Here is a 24,266-nt window from a genome sequence, read left to right as displayed (position 1 = left end):
AATTAGTGATTACTAAGTTCCTCTTTTAATTGCAATAATTTCTCCCATCCTGGTGAATCTTCCCATGTATCTTTTCCCTTTGACATTAATGATCTTATTGTAGTTCTTGCTTTATATTTCCAATCTTTACAAACTAAATCTCCAGCTCCATGTTTTCCAGGTAATTCTCCTAATGATTCAAAAGCACTAACTAAATCGTCACAAGCTTCAACTACTTCATTCCAAACTTCTTCATTTGATTCCAATTCAGGATTATGTAAAACAACTCTATAAGCTTTTTCATGACATTCTAAAGCAGCCCATGGTTTTTTCCTCCATAATTCAACTTTAGCTACTATTTTCCAACAACGTGCTGATGATGTTATTATACTTGGAATTTTATTACATACCAAATCAATACAACTTCTTTGAAAATGATTTAATTTATCACTATAATCACTTGATATTAAAATTTCTGTTAATTTTTCAAGTATTGGAATATCAATTGCTGTATCACCATCATTTTTTTTAATATCTAATAATTCATTATATGCAAATAAAACATCATTCCATTCATTTAATTGAGCAGCAACATTCATATAATTTTCAAATATTCTCCATGATTTCTTATCTCCTCCACATCTAATTGCTTTTTTCAAAGCATTAAAAGCAGGTTTCTTTTTATCTAATTTTAATAATGCACTTGCTAAATTCGACCAAGAATAAGAATTCGTATCATCTAAAGAAACACATCTTGTAAAAGCTTCAGAAGCTAATTCAAATTGTCCAGCTTCTAATCCACAACAACCATAAAAATACCAATTTTCAAAATTTAATGGATTTACTGTTAAACAATCAAACATATTTGATATAGCAGCTTCTAAATTCTTTTGAGCGTAATAGTATTTACTGAGTGAAGCTTTGGCTTTATAATATTTAGAAATTTGCCATGATTTTTCCCATAATTCCGGATTTTGAGTGATATCTCCAAGTATCGATATACTTCTTGCATCGTTTGGATTTGATTTGATTCTTTTAACTAAAATGCTTTTAGCTTCTTCTTCTTTTCCAACAGCTGCATAACATAAAGCAGCTTCGGTATGTAATTCCAATCTTTCATATATTTCAATTGCCGATTTGATAAGTCCCAAAGACATATAAGTTTCAGCCAATTTTGTATCCATTACCCATTGAGGCAATAAAGGTAATTGATGTATAAATTTTAATCTTTCAGAAGCAACACTATCCAAATTTTCAATTTGTTCTTGTGGCAATAATCTTGTTTTAATTTTTAAACCCATTTCTTCAACTAATGCAGTCATTTGTAAGAGCCCTCTTTCTATAGTTCTTGATTTACTAGTTTCTAATATAGATCTTTCCCATAATGCTCTTGAAAAAAGTAACCAATTCACTCCCTCGGGGTTTGAATATAGTATTCTTGCAACTAAGGCTAAAAGTTCTTCTTCAACTAATGGATCATTTGAAGGTGATGTTTGTTTTATAACTGATAATCTTAGCAAAACTTGTATAATATCAATATTGTTTAAAGGTGGTTGATTATTTGGATCTAATTCTTTCAAGTCTGTGGGTATATCTTCTACTCTCATAGCTAATGGTAATAATCTATCACTTTCAAGGTCATCAGCTAAAATTGTTGGATCTAATTTAATCTTTTTACTTGCATTCTCTAATTCCATATCTAAATTTTCCAAAGAATCAAATTCAGGTTTTTCTAAAAGTAAATCAGAATCCAATTCAAATTTTTCTGGATTGTTATTTATATTTTCATCATATAATGTTGCACTTGAGCTTTTACCTAAAACGATTAAATTTGATGCGAAAAATTTTTGAAATTTTGTTCTTTTGGCTTTTGCACCAGATAATAATAATTGTAATCCAGATAATCTATAAGCTTTTATAAGTGGTGCTACTGATAAATGTTCAGTTTTAGCATGAATATGAACTCTAGCTTGTTCTAAACAAAATTGAATTTCTAATAATTTTTTGATGTTGTGATCTTCTGATGGTATTAAATTAATTAATAATCTATCATTTAGCAAAATTCCACACATTGCCAGTATAATACTAGGAGGTTCAGATAATACAGAAGAATGCACTTGTAATGCTCTTGAAAACCACCAACATACAGATGCTTTTATAGGTGAATCTACTTGTTGTGTTATAGTACCCACATGTTTTAAAACTGATTCAGTATTGAATTGACTAAAAATTGATAATTCTTTTGGAGTATCTAATAATTTTTCAAATATTAATTCAGAAACAATTAAATATAGCGGATCTTGCATTAATTCATAAGCTTGTTGGCCTTCAAGATCTAATGCTCTTGTTGCATCTTTTTGAATTTTATTTTGATCTACATTCGAGAAAAATAATGAACCACTTTCTAAAGATAATGGTGGACCTGTAAAATTTGATTGTATGAAATGATTCAAAAATGATATTGCAATTGATTGGAGGTTAATAAATGCTTCTTCCCCATCGTTGGATTTTATTAGTTCAACCAATTTGGTTACGAATGAGTTTAAAACTTCTATTAATGATGAATTATTTGGATAATTTTGAAGAATTGATTTGAGTTCTGGGGAATTTATTAGTTTTTGAAGATCATTTTGAATAGATTGAGAATCATTGGGCGTGAGTTGTAGTAAACTATCTAGTATTTTGCTCATTATTGGTATAAAATATAAGTGTTGTTTTATGGCAAATCTAGAAATTTTTAGAGAAATAAAAAAAGTGTTTTAGAAAATTAAGATGAAACGTTTTAATATGCAGTATTGAAACTTTGAAACAAAACTAAACAGAAAACAGAAACAACAATTACTTTAGTTCTTATTATTAGTTTATTACGACTCTATATCACTTAAAATGAAAATCTATTTATGTTGACCCACCAAAAAATGAAAGACGCTTTTTAGATTCATTCGTAGAACTATCAGTTCTTTTTAATTCTGAACTTTTCCTACTTTTAGGTTTTTTCAAAGAATTTCTAATCTTCATTCGACTCATATTTGATCCATTATCTAAATTTTCATCATCTGACTCCCAATCAACAGTTTCTTCCTGTAATATTATTTGAGATGGATTTGTACTTGATGATATTCTCTTTTTGAAGACTGGTTTTTCAATGGATTTCTTTTTAGATTCTTCTATATTTAAATCTATAAGGGATAAGTTGGAATCATTGTTTCTTGTGGCTGTCAATATTGATGATGATGAATTTGAGGAAGCTAGCCCTACTTCAAGGTCAATGAGATCCGGTTGTTGTTGTTTTGGGATATTATTTGATGATTGCAGTAATGTTGGTTTATGAGATGGTCTAATTTCTTCTGAATCAAATTTGTTCCCCCATGGATTGTGGTTCTTGTATTCTTGCTTGAAATGAGATTCTGATTTGGTAGATGTTAAATTGGAAGGTCTTGAAAATGGGAATGGATTGTTTGCTGATGTTGGAGTTTCAATATTTAAATTTTTGAGTTGATGAGACAAATCTTGTTTTGGAGTATTGTTAACATTATTGTTTATTGGTTTTGGGTTACTTTCATTATTTGCAAAAATATCATCAGCTAATTGCTCAGCACCTTTATCGATACTTTGTGATTGTGAATTAGCCCAAGCATCAACATTTTGATAATCATTACTTAATACTTTAGATGCAATGGAGTTATCCGTCTTCATACTGGTTGATCTTGTTGGTGTTTTCCCAGATGATGGACTTATAGTTTTGTCCAAGTTATCGATATTATCCAAAGATGGAAATCTTTCCTCTGCATCTTCAAGTTGTTCCAAATCTGAAAATCCTTCATCATTTTCCAGGCTAAAACCAAGTAATGAATTTGGTGACTTATCTAATGACTCTAGTGGTGGAGCTAATGAGGCTGTTGATTTAGGTGGCGTTTCTACTGGTTCTTTGATGACTGGTGGTTTATGTTCTTCTTCTTTTGCTGGAGGAGGAGCTACGGATGAGGTTGGAGCTGTAGGAGCCGTAGGGGCATTTGAAGTAATTGGTTCTACTGGAGCTGCACTTACTGCCAATCTTAACTCACTTTGATCAATCATATTTTGTTGTTGATAATATATTTGTTTTTGTTGCATAATTTCATTCTGTTTTTGAACTTGATACTCGTGTAATGCTTGGAAATTATATGGACCTAAATTATAAAAATCTTTTATTCTCAAAGTTTCAAATTTTATATTCATAATTTTACATATCAACATTAATACTTGAATTATATTTGGTCTAAATAAAGCATTTTCTTGTAACATTATTATTATTAAGTTTTTTAAATCTCCTGAATATTGAGGTAATGGTGGGAATTGGAAAGATGCATGTAATATAGCAATATCACCATTTGCTTCAAATGGGGTTGTATAATAACATAATTTATAAAGAAAACACCCCAATGCCCAAATATCTGCTTTTTCATCTATAGGAATATTTCTATACAAGTCAATCATTTCTGGTGATCTATATTGTGGAGTAGTTTGATACAAGATATCATGACTTATTAATTTGAATTGTTGTTGATCTTGCGGTGGCATTATTGGTGATGAAGTTGAACCAAAATCACATAATTTAAACCGTTGTTGTAAATTAATTAGTACATTTTCTATTTTAATATCTCTATGACATAATCTTGTTCTATGCATTTCATAAACTCCAACGGAAACATCAATCATAATTTTCAAAATTTCCGATTCTGTTAATTTAGTCTTAATTCTTGCATTCATATAATCTAATAAGGATCCACCAGGACAAAGTTCCATCAACACCAAGACTTGATAAGTTCCATTATCTAATCTTTCAGCATGTGAATCATAATAAGTAACTATACTTCTTGCATCTCTTAAAGTTTTCATAACTTCAACTTCTTTTCGTAATATATTTAATCCATTCTTATCAGGTACAACAACTCTTTTTAAACATGCAATTTGTGGTTCATTGTTTGGGGTATTTATTGTAACTTCATATATATGTGCAAATCCACCTTCTGATATATATTTAACTATTTTTACCTTATGTTTACCAACTTGTAATTCAGTACCCTCTGGAAGTTTTTGAAGTTTTTCCATTGCGGTCAGCTAAATTTTGGTGATATAAGATATGAAACTTGATTATGAAATCCCAATTGAGTAAAAATGATTAGTTTATTGACCAAAGTGTGAAGTGCAGTTGTTAAATTGATTGAATATATATATATTGTATATACATAAATAACATATGTATGTATTTAATGGTTATATTTAAAATTAAATCTGATCCAAAATTAAAAAAAGATAAACATGTCAATTTTCGGTCGCAAAATTACGGTTAAAATATTTATTACATATATTTTAATTAACATGGATAATTCAATGACATTCACTTACTCTGACCACAAGAGATCGTTTACTTACTATTAATCACTAAAGATATTGTACTAGTCAGCTCTACCATTGACTTTGCTGTTAATTAACCAAATGTATTAAGATTATAACTTAATTTACTAATTAAAATGTAAATGCCTAGTAGACGATTTTAAGACTGCATATTAACACGTTTTGACCAAAAATTAATGCTGTGAAATTTGCCATCGTTTTACTTCAATTATTAATATTTTTTAAACATGAAGAGCTTTGATTACATATTTTAAAAGTTTATCTAGATCATTCAAATACAAACTTATCTGCCATAAAATTGTTAAAAAGTAAAGTCAAACCAAGAGCTAAATGACACGACACTCGGAAATTTGTTTTTGTGTAAATATTCTATTTTTGTAAATAATTTTTAGCTACCAAATAAAAAAGCCTCTTAAATTATTACCCCTTAAAAATTGTAGTAGTCAAAATTTATTCAATTGATTGAAGAATACTATTTAAAACTTTATAATTTAAAGGTATGAAAATTGAATTTTTATTGAAAACACACATATTATGATCAGCAAATTCTTTTAAAAACAATTTAAAAGTAGAATCATTAGAAACAATAAATTCATCTAAACATTGATTATAAAATTCTTTTAAATCGATAGCATTTTTTAATGAACCTTTTGCTAAATCTGAATTTTGTGGTTCTAATATATGCATTTGTTTTTTAATTAATAATATGAAACATTTTTTGTGATTAGAAGTTAATGCTTGTAATACATAGATCCATCCACTTGTATTCATTTGATGTTGTTTGAAAGCTAACATATCTATTGAAGATAATTCAGTAAAATATGAATCAAATGTAGTTAAATCATGCCATAAACAATTCATACTCTTTAAGGTTGAACTATCAAATAATAATGTAGAATTTATGTGGTCTATTGAACAAATGGCCCAGATTTCTTCAATACTTAATAATTTTGAAATTTTTGAAATTTCTTTTCTTAGATTTGGACCATCTAAGTTATGGATTATGAGTAACAATTTTGGTGTTATTTCTCCTTCTTCTCTTCTTTCATTCATGGTTTTTAATAGATATTCTATTAATTCATTAAGATGTTTAGGGTAATTGTCGTGGCCTAATAGAAGCAGAGCTATTTGATGAACAATTAATTTTATATCCAAACTTTGTAAATATCCATTAACAACCAAAGTTTTAACACCTTCGCCATATACTGATGTACACCATTCATTAAAATAAGGAATGAACAGATTAATTAGATTTAATTTTGAACCTGTCCCATACATGATCAAATTAAATTGTTGAGACATTTCAAAACACCATTGATTGAAAAGATAGTTATGTAAATCAGCTAATGAATTTCTTTCTGGTTGTAGTATATCTAAAGATAATTTTATATTATTTTGTAATTCTTCCTTTGAAATTTGTGGTACAACAACTGATGATGAATTATTTCTGAAACGCTTATGGTTTTGTTCAAAATAACCTTCTGCTCCATCTATTGAGAATGATGATTGATCTGATAATTTGATTTGTTTATTTGTGGTGGTTTCTAGTTCTTTCAAAAATTGTTTACCGTAATCTAGAGATAATGGTTTAAAAGTTGTGATGTCCTGTTGGTGGGTTTTTGTTTTGTCTTTTTTAAGTCCTGAAATTAATGGAGATTGTTTTACCGAATGTTGACTAACAAGTAAACTAATTAATGATCTATTGGTATTCTTTTTAGAATTCTTGTTTGGTGCTAGTTGATCAAATACTTCATCATCTTGTAGGAAGATACTTTTGATGTTTGAAGCTACGTCATTCAATCTTTTATTTTTGGTTTTGTATACTGATGCCTTAGTTGGACTTTGTTGTTTGGGTTGTCTTTTTTTGAAGGGTTGTTCTGTATCAGAATCTGATTCATGAATTTCTGCTTCTGATCCAGACAGTAGATTTTCTTCGTCTGCAATTACAATTGATGCTTTTCTTTTAATTCTTCTTCCTCTTTTGGTTGTTTCATCAATTTCCAATTCAACATCACTTCCATAATTTATTTCATCTTCTTCTTTAACTTCTGTTTTGGAAGCTTTGATAATTCTTTCAGCTAGAAGTCTATCTTGTTCATTTAATAATTCATCAAAATCATCTTCATCATCCATTAACTTATTATATAAAGTACTATTAGCTCTTTTTCTAGCTGAGTGATCTAAATCTGAAGTTGATCTTTTCTCAGGTGATCTTAAACCTGCCCTTCCATTTGGTGTTTTAACTGGTGATAGTATGGTTTTTTTGGTAGGTGATAGCACAAGATTTAGTAGACTATCTTTCTTCAAAGGTGATCTAAACGGACTATTCATTTGAGTTGTAGTATATTCATCTGTATTTGAATAAATGAGTGTTTGGTTGTAAATGTTTTTAAATTTGGCTGCGAATCACGAAAAATATTTACATACAAAATCTAAGTAACATAAAGATAAAAAACAAAGATCAATCAACTACTATCATGAGTTCAAATACTTTCATAATATGTACAAGATGTCTAGGAGATTCAAAATTCATCAAAATGACAAAACATGAAAATGGAGAAGAATGTAAACAATGTACAAGACCTTTCACAGTATATAAATTTAGAAATGCATCAGCTTCAACAAAACCTTTGAGTACAGTAATATGTGAAACGTGCGCAAAAGCACGAAGTAGTTGTCAAATCTGCTTATTAGATAAGGAGTTTGGAATACCTGTTGAATTAAGAGATGCTGCTTTGAAAATGGCCGGGTTAGAACCTATTTCAATACTACGAACTTCAAAGAATAGAGAAGTTAAAGCTATTATGGCTGATAAATTGGAAAATTCATTTAAAAACCAGAAACAGAATGATGAAAAAGCAAAAGAATTATTATCGAAACTAGCGGAAAAATATAATGATCAAAATTCAACTGAAGAAAATACTACCAATAAAGATGAATCTAGTAGTAAATCTATATCAAAATCATTTAAAAAACTACCTTTTAGTAACTCATTAAACTCAGATAAATATCCAGAACTAACTACTTTTTTCATATTTGGATTCCCAACAGATTTCCCACAATACCTACTTTCAAAATATTGTTCAAAATTCGGTCAACTTAAAAGTATAAATATAAATCATAGTTGTCGTTGTGGATATATAACATTTGAAGATAGATCATCATCAGAAATATTTGCTAGTTCAGTAAATGAAAATGGTCTTAATAATAACACCAAAACCGCAGGGTTGATTAATATAGATAATTATCCAATGAGAGTATGTTATGGTAAACAAAAACCTCTAGGTAAGACTAATGAAGATCAGAAACAATTGAGTTTATTGGTTGGTAGAGTTATGAAACAATTGGCTGAAAAAGATTTGAAATTTGAAAGAGATAAAGTTGCAGTTAAAAAATAGAAAGTAATACGTAATAAATTTATCAAATTTTTTTTCTCCAGACTTTTTCAACTCTTATCAACTAGAACAATGATATGAGTTTAGAATCATATTTCTGTTTAATTGTATTTTTATCATCAATTCCTATAATTTCATTATTCATTAGATTAATATGTATATTACCATTCACTAAAATATCAAAATCAATTAATGATTCAAAAAAATCAATAAAACCATTTAAAGGGTCAAAAATTTCAATTTTTTTAGGATCAGGAGGTCATACAGGAGAAATGTTAAAACTAATATCAAAATTAGATATATCTGATTTAAAAACAACTTGGATTTATTCATCTGGTGATTTATCCTCCATAAATCAAATAAAACAACATAATCAAAATGCACACCTAATAGAAATACCTCGAGCAAGAAAAGTAGGTCAATCATATCTAACATCAATTCCAACAACACTATACTCATTTCTAATATCATCAATAACATTGCTAAACCACAATCCCAAAATCCTATTATTAAATGGTCCAGGTACTTGTATTCCAATAGCATATATTTTATTTTTCTACAAAATTTTCGGATTAAACAACACTAAAGTTATATATATTGAAAGCTTGGCTAGAGTCAACAAATTAAGTCTTAGTGGGAGGTTAATCATGCCTATTGCTGATCGATTTATCGTTCAATGGGAGAATTTATATCATCAGTATAATAGAGCTGAATATTATGGGATTTTGTTGTGAATAATATTCAGGTGGAAAAATTGGTTGTTTACACATAGTTGCGTGATACTTTTGAATTGCCGGTCAAATCAGATTAAAAATTGGAGTTGTATACTGTCCTTTAAATTTTTAGAATAAATTTTTAGAATCAATATCAAAATTAATCTCTCAGATATCTCAATTGTTTCTTTAACCAGTCAAACTAGTGAGACTCAAACTAACTTTATTCTATCATAAACATTCATTAAAACTAAACTCTATATCCACTAATTTTCTTTCCATCTATTCCCACATTTAACACATTTATAAAAAGTAGTCATTGGCTCATCAGCAGATCTAATTTGTAATTGAAAAAAATAAGCTTTATCACCACCACAACTATCAATAGGACATTGAGCAGCAGTTTGATCAACATTATCCCATGTACCTTCACCCCCTAAAACATCATCTACTTCTTTTCTATGTAATTTTTTACGATCAAACATTTGTAATCCTTGGATTTTGAATTCATACGGACATGTTGAACAATAGAATCTATTTGATCCATCGTCTGCTGGTGATATTAGTAGCATGTTTGAGCAATTTGGGCAAAATGTAAGCATGATGTGGTTGGATTGTATATATGATTTGATAATGTTATGTATTCTCAAATCGATATTTGTACCAAGATAATTTAATGGAAATGAGTTGATCCATATCTAGAGTGCTACCAAATTTTAGATAATTTTTCAGAAGATGATTAGAGATGTGAAATTCGTCAACAATAGTCTACAGTAAAGTAAGATGGTCAAATCTATTAGCATGATCGGTGATGGATCAAGATTCTTTCAAATCTCTTCATAGAAGACTCAATCTTGCAAAAAATCTAAAAGCAAAACTCCTTTGTTTTCCAGTCTTCAAAATCTTAAATTACCTGTTAGTAAAATGCCCCCGTATTAATTATCAATGAAAATATAATCTTCTAATTTGATCAATTTCTCTTTTATTGTCAGTGTTAAAAAGCTCTGATATTATAATTGTATCCACATGAATTGTTTCAGTTGAAGAAATTCGTTGTTGTAAAATAATAATTCATCATTAAAAAAAAAGAATTGATTGAAATTTTGAAGATTAATTTGATAAGAAATCAATTAAAAACATACTCATCTGTTTATTGATTTGAAATCAAATTGATATAAAATGAAACATGAACTGAATTTGATTAAAAGAAGAAAAGTGATGTTTAAAAAATTTCGTAAATTAAAATTTAAGAAAATTTATTTAAGAGAGAGAGAAGAGTTTTGAGTCTTGAAGTAGCACAAATATTTGAATAAATAGAATTAATTTAATAACCTGTTTCACTAGTAAGTAAATTTAGTTGAAAGTGTCAATGTAACATTTTGGCGAGTGTAACCAATAAAATAATCGACTAACTTAACTGAAGAACAATGCCATTTTCTATGTGATTAAAACCTTAGGCAATGTTTTTGGTTTTGGTACTCCAGGCTCGCCCCAATGAAAAAACAAATCTCGCTGTAAGTTGGTACTCTATTTCAAGCTAGATAGACCTAAATTCAACTTTGCCTCTTTAAGTAAACAAAAATAATAATTTAAACGAACGAAAAATAAAAATTTCAAATATCAAAAAAGATAAGATAGATACTAAAACATTTTACAACCAAATTCTATTACTAATATATTCAATCCTCATAACAACTCAATATGTCTACGGAAATCAAGATAGATAAAAAAGTAGTACCAAAAGAACCAGATCATTATACATTTATGACACCAAGATGGATATATAATATGTATTATCATCATTTCCCATTTACAATGTTAACTACAATAGAAAGTTTTTTATTACATGGATTTCTACTATTATTTGTATTCTTTATTGTGTTTGGTATATATTCTTATTTACCTACAAGTCTAATGATTAGTTTATCAAGAGGTTATTATTATATATTTGGTGATGAAGATTTAAAATCAAAATTAGGTATACAAGATTAAACTAAAAGTTATATTTTTGACATAAAAATAAGAGAGACACACTGTATTAATACTATACTAAAATTTTCATTTTTATAATCTAATAAAACAATTATAGTACGTTCAACATAGTTATATGTTGTAATCAAAATTGAACTCTTTTCAAACCATCTTTTAATTCATTTCTTTATATCGGATTTAATAAAATTAATTTAAATCCTATGAAAAAAATTAATACGCGTTGTTTACATAAATTACAATTTTTATTAAATAGATCGATTTATTTTGGCAGCTTAAATCGTTACAACCAAATCATTTAAATCAATACCTAGCTTGATAGAGATGAGTTGAAATGTTTAGTAAACCAAATGCACCATTCAAACCACCAAGATTGATTAAAAAAGAAGATGCACAACCACAACCACAATTACAATTACAAACAAAAAATCAAAATATTCAAAAAGCGTTACCAAAGTCAAATGCACCGAGTTTAAAAAGACAAATTAATACTACTATTAATAATTCAATAATCAAGAAAGCTAAAAGTACAGAAGTTACAGGATCTTCAACTACAGAAAAATACATTGTTCAATGGAGAAGAAAAACAAATAAGAAGAATAAAAGTTGGGATGGAGATGGTCAAGCTATTATAAAATATTTAGAATCAGGTTGTGAAATAATACTAAAGGGAAGTGATGGTAAACCAATGAGTAAGAAAAAATTTCTACAATTACCAGATTTTGGTGATGTTATTGCAATAAGTGTTTATGAAATTATTTTAGATGAAAAAATTACAGAAGATTCAACAGGTGAAATTGAAATAGTGAAAGAAGCACAACTACCTCCACAAATAGTAACTACAAATTTCAAAAAAGTAGTACCTGAAAACTATACTGAACAAACTCAAATAAGAAAACCATTATATCAAGATTCAAATAGTGTATCATTAACTCCACCACCAGATTCTTCAGATTATGTACAGATTAATATAGATCCTTTATTAGCTTCAAAGTTAAGACCCCATCAAGTTGAAGGTGTGAAATTTATGTATGAATGTTTAATGGGATATAGAGATTTCAAAGGTTTTGGTTGTTTATTGGCTGATGAAATGGGGTTAGGTAAAACTTTAATGACTATTACTACATTGTGGACTTTACTAAAACAAAATCCAATACCCACCAAAAGATCACCAATAGTTAATAAAATTTTAATTGTTTGTCCGGTTACATTGATAAATAATTGGAGTCATGAGTTTAAAAAATGGTTGGGATCAAATAAAATCAATATTTTAACTTTAAATAACCCAAAATGTGATGATAAAAGAGATATTATAAATTTTGGGAAATTAAATGTGTATCAAGTATTGATTGTTAATTATGAAAAGATATTATCGCATTTTGAAGAATTATCAACTGTTAATTTTGACTTGGTTGTTTGTGATGAAGGTCATAGACTAAAAAATAATTCAGCTAAGGTTTTAGTGAATTTAAAGAAATTAAATATTCCAAAAAAGATTATACTAACAGGTACTCCTATTCAAAATGATTTAGAGGAATTTCATACAATTGTTTCATTCTTAAATCCAGAAGTATTACCAGAACTAAAGCTATTCCAAAAGGAGTTTATTAATCCAATTACAAGAGCAAGAGATGTCAATTGTTTCAACCAGGAGATTAAAAAATTAGGAGAACAAAAATCAAAAGAATTAATTGATTTAACTCATACATTTATACTCAGAAGAACTCAGTCAATATTAGAAAGTTATTTAACTGATAAAACTGATATTTTATTATTTGTTCCACCAACACAACTACAACTTTCTTTATTCAATGAAGTCAAAAAATCTGAAAAATTTAATGATTTAGATTCAGGAGCAAATTCATTAGCTTTAATTAATGTGTTTCGAAAAATATGTAATTCACCTTCATTATTAGCTACTGATGAATACTACAAATCTATGGGTTTGAATCCAAAATTGTCAACAAGTTCGGGTAAACTAAATGCTTTGATTCCTTTAGTATTGGAAATTGTTAAACATAATGAAAAAATTGTATTGATTTCAAATTATACAAAAACTTTAGATTTTTTGGAACTTGTTATAAACAAATTGAACTTGAAACATTTAAGATTAGATGGCTCTACTGCTAACAATCTTAGAAATAAGCTAGTCAATCAATTCAATAAAGATGAACTGATTAATATCTTTTTGTTATCGTCAAAATCAGGTGGGATGGGTATTAACTTAGTTGGTGCATCAAGATTAATTCTATATGATAATGATTGGAACCCATCATCAGATTTGCAATCGATGTCAAGAATCCATAGAGATGGACAATTAAAACCATGTTTCATATATAGAATTTTTACAACGGGATGTATTGATGAAAAAATCTTTCAACGACAACTAATGAAAAATAAATTAAGTTCAAAATTTTTGGATAATGATAACTCATCAACTTCTGATGTTTTTGATTATAATGATTTAAAGAATTTATTCAGTATTAATGAAGGTACGAAATCAAATACTCATGACTTATTGGAATGTTCATGTTGTGGAGATGGTGCTTTGGTTTTAACTCAAGAAGATGAATCATCTTCAGAAGAAGAAGATCTTTTTAAAGTATCTAGATCATTTTTGTCTGCATCAGATTTACAAAAAAAAATAGATGAAGAAGGTATTAAAAAAAAAGCTGTGAAAAAAGCATTAAATGATTATGTGCATTATGATCCTGAAAATTTTAAAAGCTTAGACTTTGATTCCGTGTTGAGTAACATTGTTGGTAATAAATCTTATGATCAAAAATTACCATTTACTTATATAATGCAAAAAAGTACTAATAAATAATTCATAACTCGCGTATAGAAAGTAAATTTTTCTAAATATATACAAGTTAATAGATATACAAAATGCAAAGAGCATAATTAAACAACATAAGGAATACTAATCAATAGACTACATATTTTTTTAAACCTGAAGTATTTTTTATTTATAAATAACTATATATAAATTAATCTACTTATTTTTTAGCAGCTTTTTGGGCAGCTTTGGTAACTTTACCAGCTTTGTCTGATTTTTCAACTGATTTGATAACACCAACAGCAACAGTTTGTCTCATATCTCTGACAGCGAATCTACCTAATGGTGGGTAGTCAGTGAAAGCTTCAACACACATTGGTTTGGTTGGAACCATTTTAACGATAGCAGCATCACCTGATTTGACGAATTTTGGATTTTCTTCTAATTTTTTACCAGTTCTTCTATCAATTTTTTCAATTAAAGTATCGAATTTACAAGCAATATGAGCAGTATGACAATCTAAAACTGGAGAGTAACCAGCTGAAATTTGACCTGGGTGATTTAAAACAATAACTTGAGCATTGAATGAATCACAACCTTTTGGTGGATCGTTTTTAGAATCACCACAAACGTTACCTCTTCTGATTTCTTTAACTGAAACGTTTTTAACATTGAAACCAACATTATCACCTGGAACACCTTCGGCTAATTGTTCATGATGCATTTCAACGGATTTAACTTCAGTAGTAACACCAGCTGGGGCAAAAGTAACAACCATACCAGCTTTAATGATACCAGTTTCAACTCTACCAACTGGCACAGTTCCAATACCACCAATTTTATAAACATCTTGTAATGGTAATCTTAATGGTTTATCAGTTGGTCTTGATGGTGGTTCAATAGCATCAATAGCTTCTAATAAAGTTTTACCAGTTGATTTACCAGCTTTAGTTTCTTTTTCCCAACCTTTATACCATGGACAGTTGGCTGATGGTTCAATCATATTGTCACCATTCCAACCTGAAATTGGAACGAATGGAACGGTTTTTGGATTGTAACCAACTTTTTTAACGAAATTTGAAGTTTCTTTAATAATTTCTTCAAATCTATTTTTATCCCATTTAACTGAATCCATCTTGTTAACAGCAACAATTAATTGTTTGACACCTAAAGTATAAGCTAATAAAGCATGTTCTCTAGTTTGACCATCTTTTGAAATACCAGCTTCGAATTCACCAGTACCACCAGCAATAATTAAGATAGCACAATCAGCTTGTGAAGTACCAGTAATCATATTTTTGATGAAATCTCTGTGACCTGGAGCATCAATAACAGTAACATGATATTTTGGAGTTTCGAATTTCCATAAAGCAATATCAATAGTAATACCTCTTTCTCTTTCAGCTTTTAATTTATCTAAGACCCAAGCATATTTGAAAGAACCTTTACCTAATTCAGCAGCTTCTTTTTCGAATTTTTCAATGGTTCTTTTATCAATACCACCACATTTATAGATTAAATGACCAGTGGTGGTTGATTTACCTGAATCGACGTGACCAATAACAACGACGTTAACGTGAGTTTTTTCTTTACCCATTGTATATTAAATTAAAACTTTTAAAGTTGTTGAAAAAGAAAGGGATAGAAAGAAGAAAAAATTTTTGAAAAATCAAATGAGATTTATAATTTTGGTAGTTGAGAAAAAATGAAAACGTAAGAGAAAAAAAAAAATTTTTAGTTGTTCTCTCAGCAAACAAAGGAAAAAAAAATTGTTTTGCAGTGATCTAATTGGGGCAACTGAAACAAAAATTTGGTTGGGTGTCGTTCTAATTTTTGGGCCAGTCCTCGTGCTACAATTGAAAAGTAATTTTTCAGCAAGTTTTATTTTTTCAAAATACTAAAAGAAGAAGTGTAAAAAAGTTGTATATAGAGAAGAGTTAGTAACTCGTTGTAATTTCTTTCTTGAAACTTGAATCAATGAAGTACTTATTGTAGTTTCAAAAAGAGGTGAATAAAAAGGTTAAAAAATGTTTAAATTTGAAAAAAAAATTTGGTATATTAAAAAGTCATCACGTGCTCGTAGAATCATTAAGGGTTTTCACCGCTTTCTTCTTTTTTTGATATGTACTAATTGATCAACTTCATCATTACTTTGCTCAATTGAATTTTCCAACTTCTTTAGAAGACGCTCTTGATTATTCATTGATTCAACATCTTCATATCTAATTTGTGATGATAACTGTTCACCATTTGTAATGTCGAAATTTTCTTTATTTTGATGATTTTGTTCAACTTCTTCTGTTGACATTGTTGATCTTGATAAATCCATTATTTTATTTTTAATTGATTGTGGTGATGATCTACCTATTAATTTACCATATTTTTGTTTTCCCTTGATTTTTCTTGGTGATGGTAATTTTACTAAATTCTCATCATCACTTTTATCAATCAGTTTTGTTGAAAATACTTCTTCATTCATGTTTTTAATATATTCTATTAATGATTTTGGTCTTGTATAATTGATAGGTGCATATATACACCATTGATGGTTTGTTATTTCTGGCATCAACAATATAGATTTATATTGTGAAATTTCAAATATTTCCCATAAATAACCAATTGAAACAACTGGGATATTCCATTTTTTAGCAGCATCTATTTTACTTTTAGCTGATAACAAGGAAACTGAAGATTGTCCTGATTGATAAGTTGGACAATTCAAAATGTCTTTACATTTGTATTGAAATAATTTTGGTGAATTTTTCATAAAACTTTCTTTAAATAAATTGATATTAAGTATTAATAAATCTCTTTGATCAGATAATGAATCACAATACTCAAAATTTAAAAATTTTATAAGTTTCCCAATGTGTAATAACTCAATACCTGTGAATCCTGATGTTGAAATTTTAAATTTTTTGGTGGATGGCATTAATCCTTTAATTGGTTGTCCCCATCTATCCAATATAACTTTTTGATAAAAAATACATCTTTCAATGAAAAATTCAGTCACTAATTTAATTTCTCCATTAGTGATTCTTTGTTTTGTCTCGTTTGGTAACATTTTTAATGTTGATGATGTTTGACTTCCTTTGTTTGCTGGTATTAAAATATGACTTATTGAATTATCATAAACATCTTTTGTAATTTCACCTTGAAATGTTTCAATTCTTTCACTTAATAAATCTGATTCCCTTGAATTTAAACCAACTAATAAAAAATTAAAACCTAAAAACAAAGTACTTTTACTTCTTTCAGTTGGTGGTTTTATTTCAATTGATTCATCATTTTCAGAATCACTTTCTTCATCATCCCATGTATTATCCTTTTGTTTGGTTTTAATTTGAACTTTGGTGTTGTCCATTATTGAATTCCAAATTTCTGCTTTATTTGATTTTTTAGGTTTTTTAGGTGCATCTTTTGGTGGTGGTGGTAATGTTACTTTTTTAATTGGTTTTGGATTAAATATTTGTTCCCATTGAATACATCCATTTTCATATAAATCTTTATTGTCTTCTTTTAGTATGTAATCTTGAAAATCTAATGCTGCACCTCTTAGTATACTATCCAAAATCCAAATAGGATGTACCACGGAAATTTTCCATTCAATTGCTTTATCATATCTTGTACCTCTTGGATCAGCACTTATCATGCAATCTTGATTATTCAGTAACGATTCTTTCGCTTTACCTCCATTGTCAATGATTAATTGCATTAAGTTCTTTGAAGTGAATTGATCTTCTTTTATACGTGATTTTCTGAAAGATGATTCTTCTATTAAGTACTTTATTTGTGATTGTGGTAGATCAACTCTTGAAAAACATGCATTTATTTCATTAAAAACTGGTAATTTATAATCATCAAGCCGTATTTCGTCACTCTCACCTAAAATCCATTTTTCATATGCCTTTATAATTGAATCTTGAGTTAAAAATATAATATCTGATCTATTCTTTATACAAAATTTATATTTTTCAGTTTTCCTATTTCCAACAATCAAGTATTGTACATCTGTCATTAAATCATCATAATTTATTCCTCCTAATGAATCAATGTTTTTTATAATTTGTAATCTTATTTTAGTTTCTACTCCAGTACAACAGAATGTTTGTCCCGTTAATGGTTTCTTTGTTTTCATCTCATAATTTATAATTGATTTGAAACAGTTAGTTGGTTGTTTAGTTTATCGCATCTTTTTTTAGTTCTTTTTGCAACAGTTTACGCGTTTGTACTATAAATGATATAATAGTAAATTATATAGCTATATGTAAAACAACTAATAGAAAATTAAACTGGTATAGCAGAATCAGCAGTTGTAGCACCAGTACCATTTTGATCTAAAATATCAAATAATGAATTGATTGAAGATTCAATTGAATTTGTTGGAATAAGAATTAAATTTTTTTTACATTTTAATTTTCTTGAGAAACAAAAAAAATGATTATTTGGTAATGATAAGTTAGTAGTAACATGACGAGCAGGAACAATTGATTCATAATTTGGTGGTAAATTTAAATTAGTGTCTACTTGTTTTAGCAACTTTTGATATTTTTTTTTACGTTTTAATTGAAATAATTTACCAATTGATTTAAAAAATTTAATTAACTTTGATTTTGTTTTATGTGCTTTAGTACTTAATACATCTTCATCAGAAATAAATGGATTTGAATTATATCTTGGAATATCATTTGAGATTTCTTCATCAATTGATCCAAACATTGCCATTCTAGTGTTTGTAGGTTCACTGTTAAACCAAGACATTTTGAAGATGTTCCTTGGTTGTTGATTTTTATATTTTGGTTGCCAAATTTTTAAAATAGTTGCAAAAAAGTAATTTATATATATTTATATAATATATATATATATTTCTTACAACCAAATTTAAATATTTACTAAAAATTACACATTTCTATCTGATATTAAAGTAATAATTAAAATCAATGAGCAATACACTTAAGAATAGATTTATTAACCACGATACTTAAACTTGAAACTCGATTTCAATGAACAACTTCTTTAATTCTCAAAACTTTTGCATCAAAGTGAAATACATCAAAAAAAGAAAAAACATAATCAATTTGTGTATAGTTTTTAAAACAGGAATTTCAATAGACTTGAATTTGTAGATTCCTTGAACTACTAATTTTGTGATAAAAAAATAATAGAGAAATAGTAAAGAATTTTTAGATACTATAAGTTACTAATAACTCAAGTAATGATAGAGATCAATGTTTCAAAATATTTTATTCCATTAGATCTATCTAAAAAAAATTGAAAAATTCATTGTAGATGGTCCCTAGCAGGATCGAACTGCTGATCTTGGCGTTATTAGCACCACGCCTTAACCAACTGGGCCAAGGGACCATTTTTTTTAAAAAAAAATTGTTGGGTTTTTAAAGTAGCACAAAAAAGGAACTGATTTCTGAAGTTATTAAGAGAACATCAGAACATCAGAACATCAGAATTCACACATCTATAGTTAAGTTGTACATTATAAAAGTCTAACCATTTTCACCTCTAGATTTAGTCCATTCAGATGATCCAGTTTGTCTACCCTTCGGTATATTTGATGAAGGAGTTGCTTTTCCATCACTGCTGATATATTCCCTATTTCTAGGAACAATAATTTGTTCATAAACTTGTAGCATTACATCTCTGTGACTATTTTCTTGCTTCAATAGACTACAAAAATCATGTAATTTTTTATAATTATAAAATTCAATCACTTTTTTGACTTCTTTTGGATCAACAACCTCTTTTTGTTCAATTTGTTTTACTTTAGTAATATATTTATCACTTAAATCAACAATACTATTCATATTAAATCCAATAACATATGACATTCTTTTACCCCAATTATTACAATATAATAAAGGTTCATCAAATACTGCTTCACATGGATCTAAATGTACCCATTTTCCCAAACCATAAGAATAATATTCACACCAAACATGATCTTCTTGATTTAAAACATACCTTATTCTATCTTTACCTTCTCCAATTAGAGCTTCTAATATTAACAAAAAGCAATTAACCCACTCTCCACATCGACCTTTCCTTGTATTTAATAGTGACACTGGATTATTAATTCTGGGGAATTCTATAGATTTTTTACATTTCAAACATTGATACACTTCAATTATTGATATTTGGTCAAGGTTGTTTGGTGGTGGCTTTTTAATCCCTTTATGTTCAATTTGTTCACTATTGCCACAAGTACAACTTGGTGAATTAACCCATTTAAAAAAATCATTTTTGAAATAATGTAATAATTCCAAAACTATAAAATCATCATATCTCAAATTCGGGTTCTGATTCTCTTTTTCTCTTTTTTCAACATTTTCATATATTTTGGGTAAATCTATTGTATTTAAAGCTATATCTAAAGAATTTGGATTTTTATATGGTAAAAGGCAATTTGCATGTGAATGAATTGAACGTATTAATGGTAAGTTTGCGTTTGCTTGAATATCTTTAAAATCTATTTGAGGGTTCTGACTGAGCTGCTTTTTTGCATAAGCTATTATAAGATCATCTTTTAGTTTCTTGTAATCTATTGGTGACATAGTCTTGTTGAAGAAGTAAAAAGTGTTATTAAATTTGATCTACAAAAAATATTGCACAAAGATAAATTGATTTTTGTATTATGATTATACATTGTCCTTAGAATCAACTTCTTCTCCTATCTCAACTTCAGGGTTTACTTCTTCTTTTGATTCTATTTCTTCTTCATCTTTATCTTTGATCACTTTTCTGGGAGGTAAAACTTTATTAAATGCTTCTCCCCAATCTTTATATTCAAACCATTTACTACAAATTTCGTAAACATGAGATGTAACTAAAACATTCCTACTATTCAATTTAATATATTTGCCAATTGGTAATCTCCCACATTTTAATCCTAATTTTTTGGCTTTATCATAACATAAATTTTTATGTCTGTTTTTATCAACTATTCCCCCAATTATATATGTATGATTTGAAGTTAATTCCATAAGGTCGTCGTCTGTATCAGCAGTCAAATACACAAATTGGTCTTTATTTTCTGGAGTTATCAAATCTTCAATTGAGGAAGAAGTAAATTCAATTTCTTGCCAATTTTTGTAATCTGATAATGAAGTTTCAAATCTTTCTTTTAGTCGTTTGTTAAATGATGTGATTTGCAATGGGAGTTTATAAAGTGAATGTCTCATTATTGAATAAGATGTTTGTATTTGTCTAGCCATTGAAGTGATTTCTTTTATATTCATTAAATCATCAAATTCACAATCTATTATAAAATTAACATCTGTTGGGATTTGCTTTTTGGGCTTTTTCACAATTGAGTTTTTATATTCATCATCGTTCTTTATTCTTTCCCTTTTTCTTTCTCTTTGCAATTTCTTTTTAGCTCTCATATCTTCTCTAAATTGATCTTTTGTTTCTTCCCATCTTTGTTGTTTTTGAGTTTTTTTGTATTCACGTCGTGACATTCCTTCGGGGATTACTTCATTTTGTTTTGCTTTTCTTCGTCTCTCAATTTCTTCAGCTGATGGTGGGTTCTTCTTCACCTTTTTTGGATGTGGTTGATCCATGATGATGATGGAGCTAAAAAAAATCACAAAATTAATTTATTTGTTGCAAAATTTTGTAACAAATTCAATTTCTGGTTATCACGTCTAACGCGTAACCAAATAACATTTCAAATTTTAATGATTCAACTTTAATGGCAAATACTTTCAATGGTGAAATTTATGAAATACCTGGAATATATGTTGATAAATTTCACAATAAAGGGGAATTATATTTTTTAACTCATTCTCATCAAGATCATTTACAAGGTTTATTATCAAAAAGTTTTTGTAATAAAGTTTATTGTCTGAAATTAACAAAAGACATTATTGCATTAGATTCAAGATATGATGACAAATTAAAATATTTAATACCTGTGGAATATGATAAACCTTTTGAATTACAAACTTTCACATCAACTGTAACTATAACAATGATTGAAAGTTATCATTGTCCTGGATCATCAATGTTTTTATTTGAAAGTCAGGGAGTTTCAGTGTTGGTGACTGGTGATATAAGAGCTGAGGATTGGTGGACTTCATCATTAATAAAAAATGGGAACTTATTCCCATACATCACAGGCTCTAAAAAATTAGATCAAATTTATCTTGATACAACTTTTAGTTATCGTGGAGAACCATATATTAAAATTATGCCCAATAGTGATGGAGTTGTTGCATTAATTGAATTATTAAAATTATATCCAAAAGATCAAGATATTGAATTTTCATTTGTTGATGCTGTTTCTGGTTCTGAAGAAATTTGGTTACAAGTTGTTGATCATTTTAATGGGTCTTTATCAGCAAATTCAATAATTACCGAAAGAATTAAATTAATTAGAGATTATCAATCCAAAAAAGATGGACCAGTGTTTAATGTTGGTAATCTAAACAAAAATGTTCCAGTAATGATTGCAATTAAACATACTATCAATTTCAATATTGTTGATTATGCTGGGTTTTGTTTACCTATGAGAATTGATGAAGTAGACACTAAACAATTAAAATTGATACATGAACTTCATAACGGACATCAACTTTATTCATATCAAGATAGACAATGGTTACTACCCAATAATGGAGTAGAATTACTACCCACATGCTTAATGCTTATGTTTTCACGTCATTCATCATATGAAGAATCAATGAAATTTGTTGCACTTTTCCAACCAAAACTGGTTTATCCATGTACAGATTCAAGAAAGTCTTGGTTAAATGGTTTTACAATGGAAAGAATATTTGGATCAGTATGTTCATCAAATGATCATAGATATGATAAAGAAAAATTAAAACAATTTAGTTCACCTGATAAATCAATCCTAGAGAGAAAAGTAGTTTCAATAGATCGTTGGTCATTTTCGCAATGTTTACAAGAAGTTGATTTTATTGATCAATACACCAAAAAAGAAAAACCATTCAAAGGAGTACTTAAATTAATTGATGATAATGGAGATAAAGCAGCTTATTATTCATACGTTAGAGATTTTAAATTACAATCAATTATAGCAGGTAGAAATGAAACAAAATATAAAGATGTTATTAATTATCATCAAGATTTAAAACAAATGAAATTAAATAAAATGGATCATGGATCAGCATCAGAAACAGAATCAAGCGTACCAACATTGAATTCAGATACAACTTCTAAAACTAGTAATGCAACTGAACTAGATTTTGTACAATCTAGTGTATATACTGAACAATCAATTTCAGAAAAATCTACAAGTAATCTTTATTTATCACCTTTTATAAATCATAAACAAATTAATGAAATTGCTGATAAATTGAAAAAGGATAAAAGAAACTGGAATGGAATGATTTTGAAGTCAATAAGTTTAAATAAAAACAAAGTATCAAAGTAAAAATAAAATTATTAATTTGATTTATCAGGCATATATCATACAATTACATTTAAATAGCATTACACATAATCAAACAAAAGTTATACAATTAATATTAATAGCATTACAAACATAAAGATTTTTATTACATAAATAAAAACAATCAACTTCATATAGTACATTTATAATTTACAATTAACAAACATAATTTAGTAAAGTTTTTTCAGATATTTCCTCTTATTTCAAATTTGTTGTCCTATTTTATTTTTACCCTATTTAATCATAGTTGAAATAGATGCAAAACGTTGAGTCTCTTCCGTACATGTCAAATCAGAATCTCTTGCTTTTTCAAATTTTTAGCTTGCTATTATTTGTTACCAATAAAGTATATACCCTATTTTATCTCAATAAATACTTGAACATCGTCTAATCATTTTCTTCAAAGAATTGCTATATTCAAAAGTTTCTTTATTTCCAGCATCGTTATTGTTGTATAATTCCATTATATCTTTTAATTTACTTTCTAATTCTTTATTAAAACGACTTTAATTTTTGAGTTGAAAGACAAATGAGGCTGCACGATTTGTATCAAATTGATCAATGTTATCATTAACTGAGACACT

At 27.9% G+C, this 24,266-nt stretch overlaps 13 protein-coding genes across 13 annotated transcripts; 4 read left to right on the top strand and 9 right to left on the bottom strand. All coding sequences in view use genetic code 12, as the record gives it.

The window, feature by feature from the left end:
- Positions 1-2: 2 nt before the first annotated feature.
- On the bottom strand, positions 3-2,669 carry KGF54_003135 (tetratricopeptide repeat-containing protein; the record flags this gene model as incomplete). The annotated part of the gene is made up of 1 exon (XM_051763691.1): positions 3-2,669. The coding sequence occupies one exon, from the start codon at positions 2,667-2,669 to the stop codon at positions 3-5; it is 2,667 nt and encodes an 888-aa protein (XP_051619196.1).
- A 208-nt stretch (positions 2,670-2,877) lies between these two features.
- On the bottom strand, positions 2,878-5,070 carry AKL1 (serine/threonine protein kinase; the record flags this gene model as incomplete). Its single annotated transcript, XM_051763690.1, has 1 exon — positions 2,878-5,070. The coding sequence occupies one exon, from the start codon at positions 5,068-5,070 to the stop codon at positions 2,878-2,880; it is 2,193 nt and encodes a 730-aa protein (XP_051619195.1).
- A 756-nt stretch (positions 5,071-5,826) lies between these two features.
- Positions 5,827-7,707, bottom strand: KGF54_003133 (origin recognition complex subunit 2; the record flags this gene model as incomplete). The annotated part of the gene is made up of 1 exon (XM_051763689.1): positions 5,827-7,707. One exon carries the CDS (start codon positions 7,705-7,707, stop codon positions 5,827-5,829), a length of 1,881 nt encoding a protein of 626 aa, XP_051619194.1.
- Positions 7,708-7,853: 146 nt separating this feature from the next.
- On the top strand, positions 7,854-8,774 carry KGF54_003132 (uncharacterized protein; the record flags this gene model as incomplete). The annotated part of the gene is made up of 1 exon (XM_051763688.1): positions 7,854-8,774. One exon carries the CDS (start codon positions 7,854-7,856, stop codon positions 8,772-8,774), a length of 921 nt encoding a protein of 306 aa, XP_051619193.1.
- Positions 8,775-8,848: 74 nt separating this feature from the next.
- Positions 8,849-9,505, top strand: KGF54_003131 (N-acetylglucosaminyldiphosphodolichol N-acetylglucosaminyltransferase anchoring subunit; the record flags this gene model as incomplete). The annotated part of the gene is made up of 1 exon (XM_051763687.1): positions 8,849-9,505. One exon carries the CDS (start codon positions 8,849-8,851, stop codon positions 9,503-9,505), a length of 657 nt encoding a protein of 218 aa, XP_051619192.1.
- A 245-nt stretch (positions 9,506-9,750) lies between these two features.
- Positions 9,751-10,086, bottom strand: RPC11 (DNA-directed RNA polymerase III core subunit; the record flags this gene model as incomplete). Its single annotated transcript, XM_051763686.1, has 1 exon — positions 9,751-10,086. One exon carries the CDS (start codon positions 10,084-10,086, stop codon positions 9,751-9,753), a length of 336 nt encoding a protein of 111 aa, XP_051619191.1.
- A 1,721-nt stretch (positions 10,087-11,807) lies between these two features.
- Positions 11,808-14,300, top strand: RDH54 (DNA-dependent ATPase; the record flags this gene model as incomplete). The annotated part of the gene is made up of 1 exon (XM_051763684.1): positions 11,808-14,300. One exon carries the CDS (start codon positions 11,808-11,810, stop codon positions 14,298-14,300), a length of 2,493 nt encoding a protein of 830 aa, XP_051619190.1.
- Positions 14,301-14,472: 172 nt separating this feature from the next.
- TEF1 (translation elongation factor EF-1 alpha) lies at positions 14,473-15,849 on the bottom strand (the record flags this gene model as incomplete). Its single annotated transcript, XM_051763683.1, has 1 exon — positions 14,473-15,849. One exon carries the CDS (start codon positions 15,847-15,849, stop codon positions 14,473-14,475), a length of 1,377 nt encoding a protein of 458 aa, XP_051619189.1.
- Positions 15,850-16,350: 501 nt separating this feature from the next.
- On the bottom strand, positions 16,351-18,390 carry KGF54_003127 (protein kinase activating protein; the record flags this gene model as incomplete). Its single annotated transcript, XM_051763682.1, has 1 exon — positions 16,351-18,390. The coding sequence occupies one exon, from the start codon at positions 18,388-18,390 to the stop codon at positions 16,351-16,353; it is 2,040 nt and encodes a 679-aa protein (XP_051619188.1).
- A 149-nt stretch (positions 18,391-18,539) lies between these two features.
- On the bottom strand, positions 18,540-19,013 carry KGF54_003126 (uncharacterized protein; the record flags this gene model as incomplete). The annotated part of the gene is made up of 1 exon (XM_051763681.1): positions 18,540-19,013. One exon carries the CDS (start codon positions 19,011-19,013, stop codon positions 18,540-18,542), a length of 474 nt encoding a protein of 157 aa, XP_051619187.1.
- A 740-nt stretch (positions 19,014-19,753) lies between these two features.
- Positions 19,754-20,818, bottom strand: KGF54_003125 (peptide-N4-(N-acetyl-beta-glucosaminyl)asparagine amidase; the record flags this gene model as incomplete). Its single annotated transcript, XM_051763680.1, has 1 exon — positions 19,754-20,818. One exon carries the CDS (start codon positions 20,816-20,818, stop codon positions 19,754-19,756), a length of 1,065 nt encoding a protein of 354 aa, XP_051619186.1.
- Positions 20,819-20,902: 84 nt separating this feature from the next.
- On the bottom strand, positions 20,903-21,826 carry KGF54_003124 (tRNA (guanine(9)-N(1))-methyltransferase; the record flags this gene model as incomplete). Its single annotated transcript, XM_051763679.1, has 1 exon — positions 20,903-21,826. One exon carries the CDS (start codon positions 21,824-21,826, stop codon positions 20,903-20,905), a length of 924 nt encoding a protein of 307 aa, XP_051619185.1.
- A 131-nt stretch (positions 21,827-21,957) lies between these two features.
- Positions 21,958-23,664, top strand: PSO2 (Pso2p; the record flags this gene model as incomplete). Its single annotated transcript, XM_051763678.1, has 1 exon — positions 21,958-23,664. One exon carries the CDS (start codon positions 21,958-21,960, stop codon positions 23,662-23,664), a length of 1,707 nt encoding a protein of 568 aa, XP_051619184.1.
- Positions 23,665-24,266: the final 602 nt, after the last annotated feature.

Source organism: Candida jiufengensis (assembly GCF_024610255.1).
Source record: "Candida jiufengensis strain CBS 10846 chromosome Unknown scaffold2, whole genome shotgun sequence".
NCBI classification, from domain to species: Eukaryota; Fungi; Ascomycota; class Pichiomycetes; order Serinales; family Debaryomycetaceae; genus Lodderomyces; species Lodderomyces jiufengensis.
The sequence above is the reverse complement of the archived record's forward strand: the minus strand, read 5'-3'. Positions and strand labels throughout refer to the sequence as shown.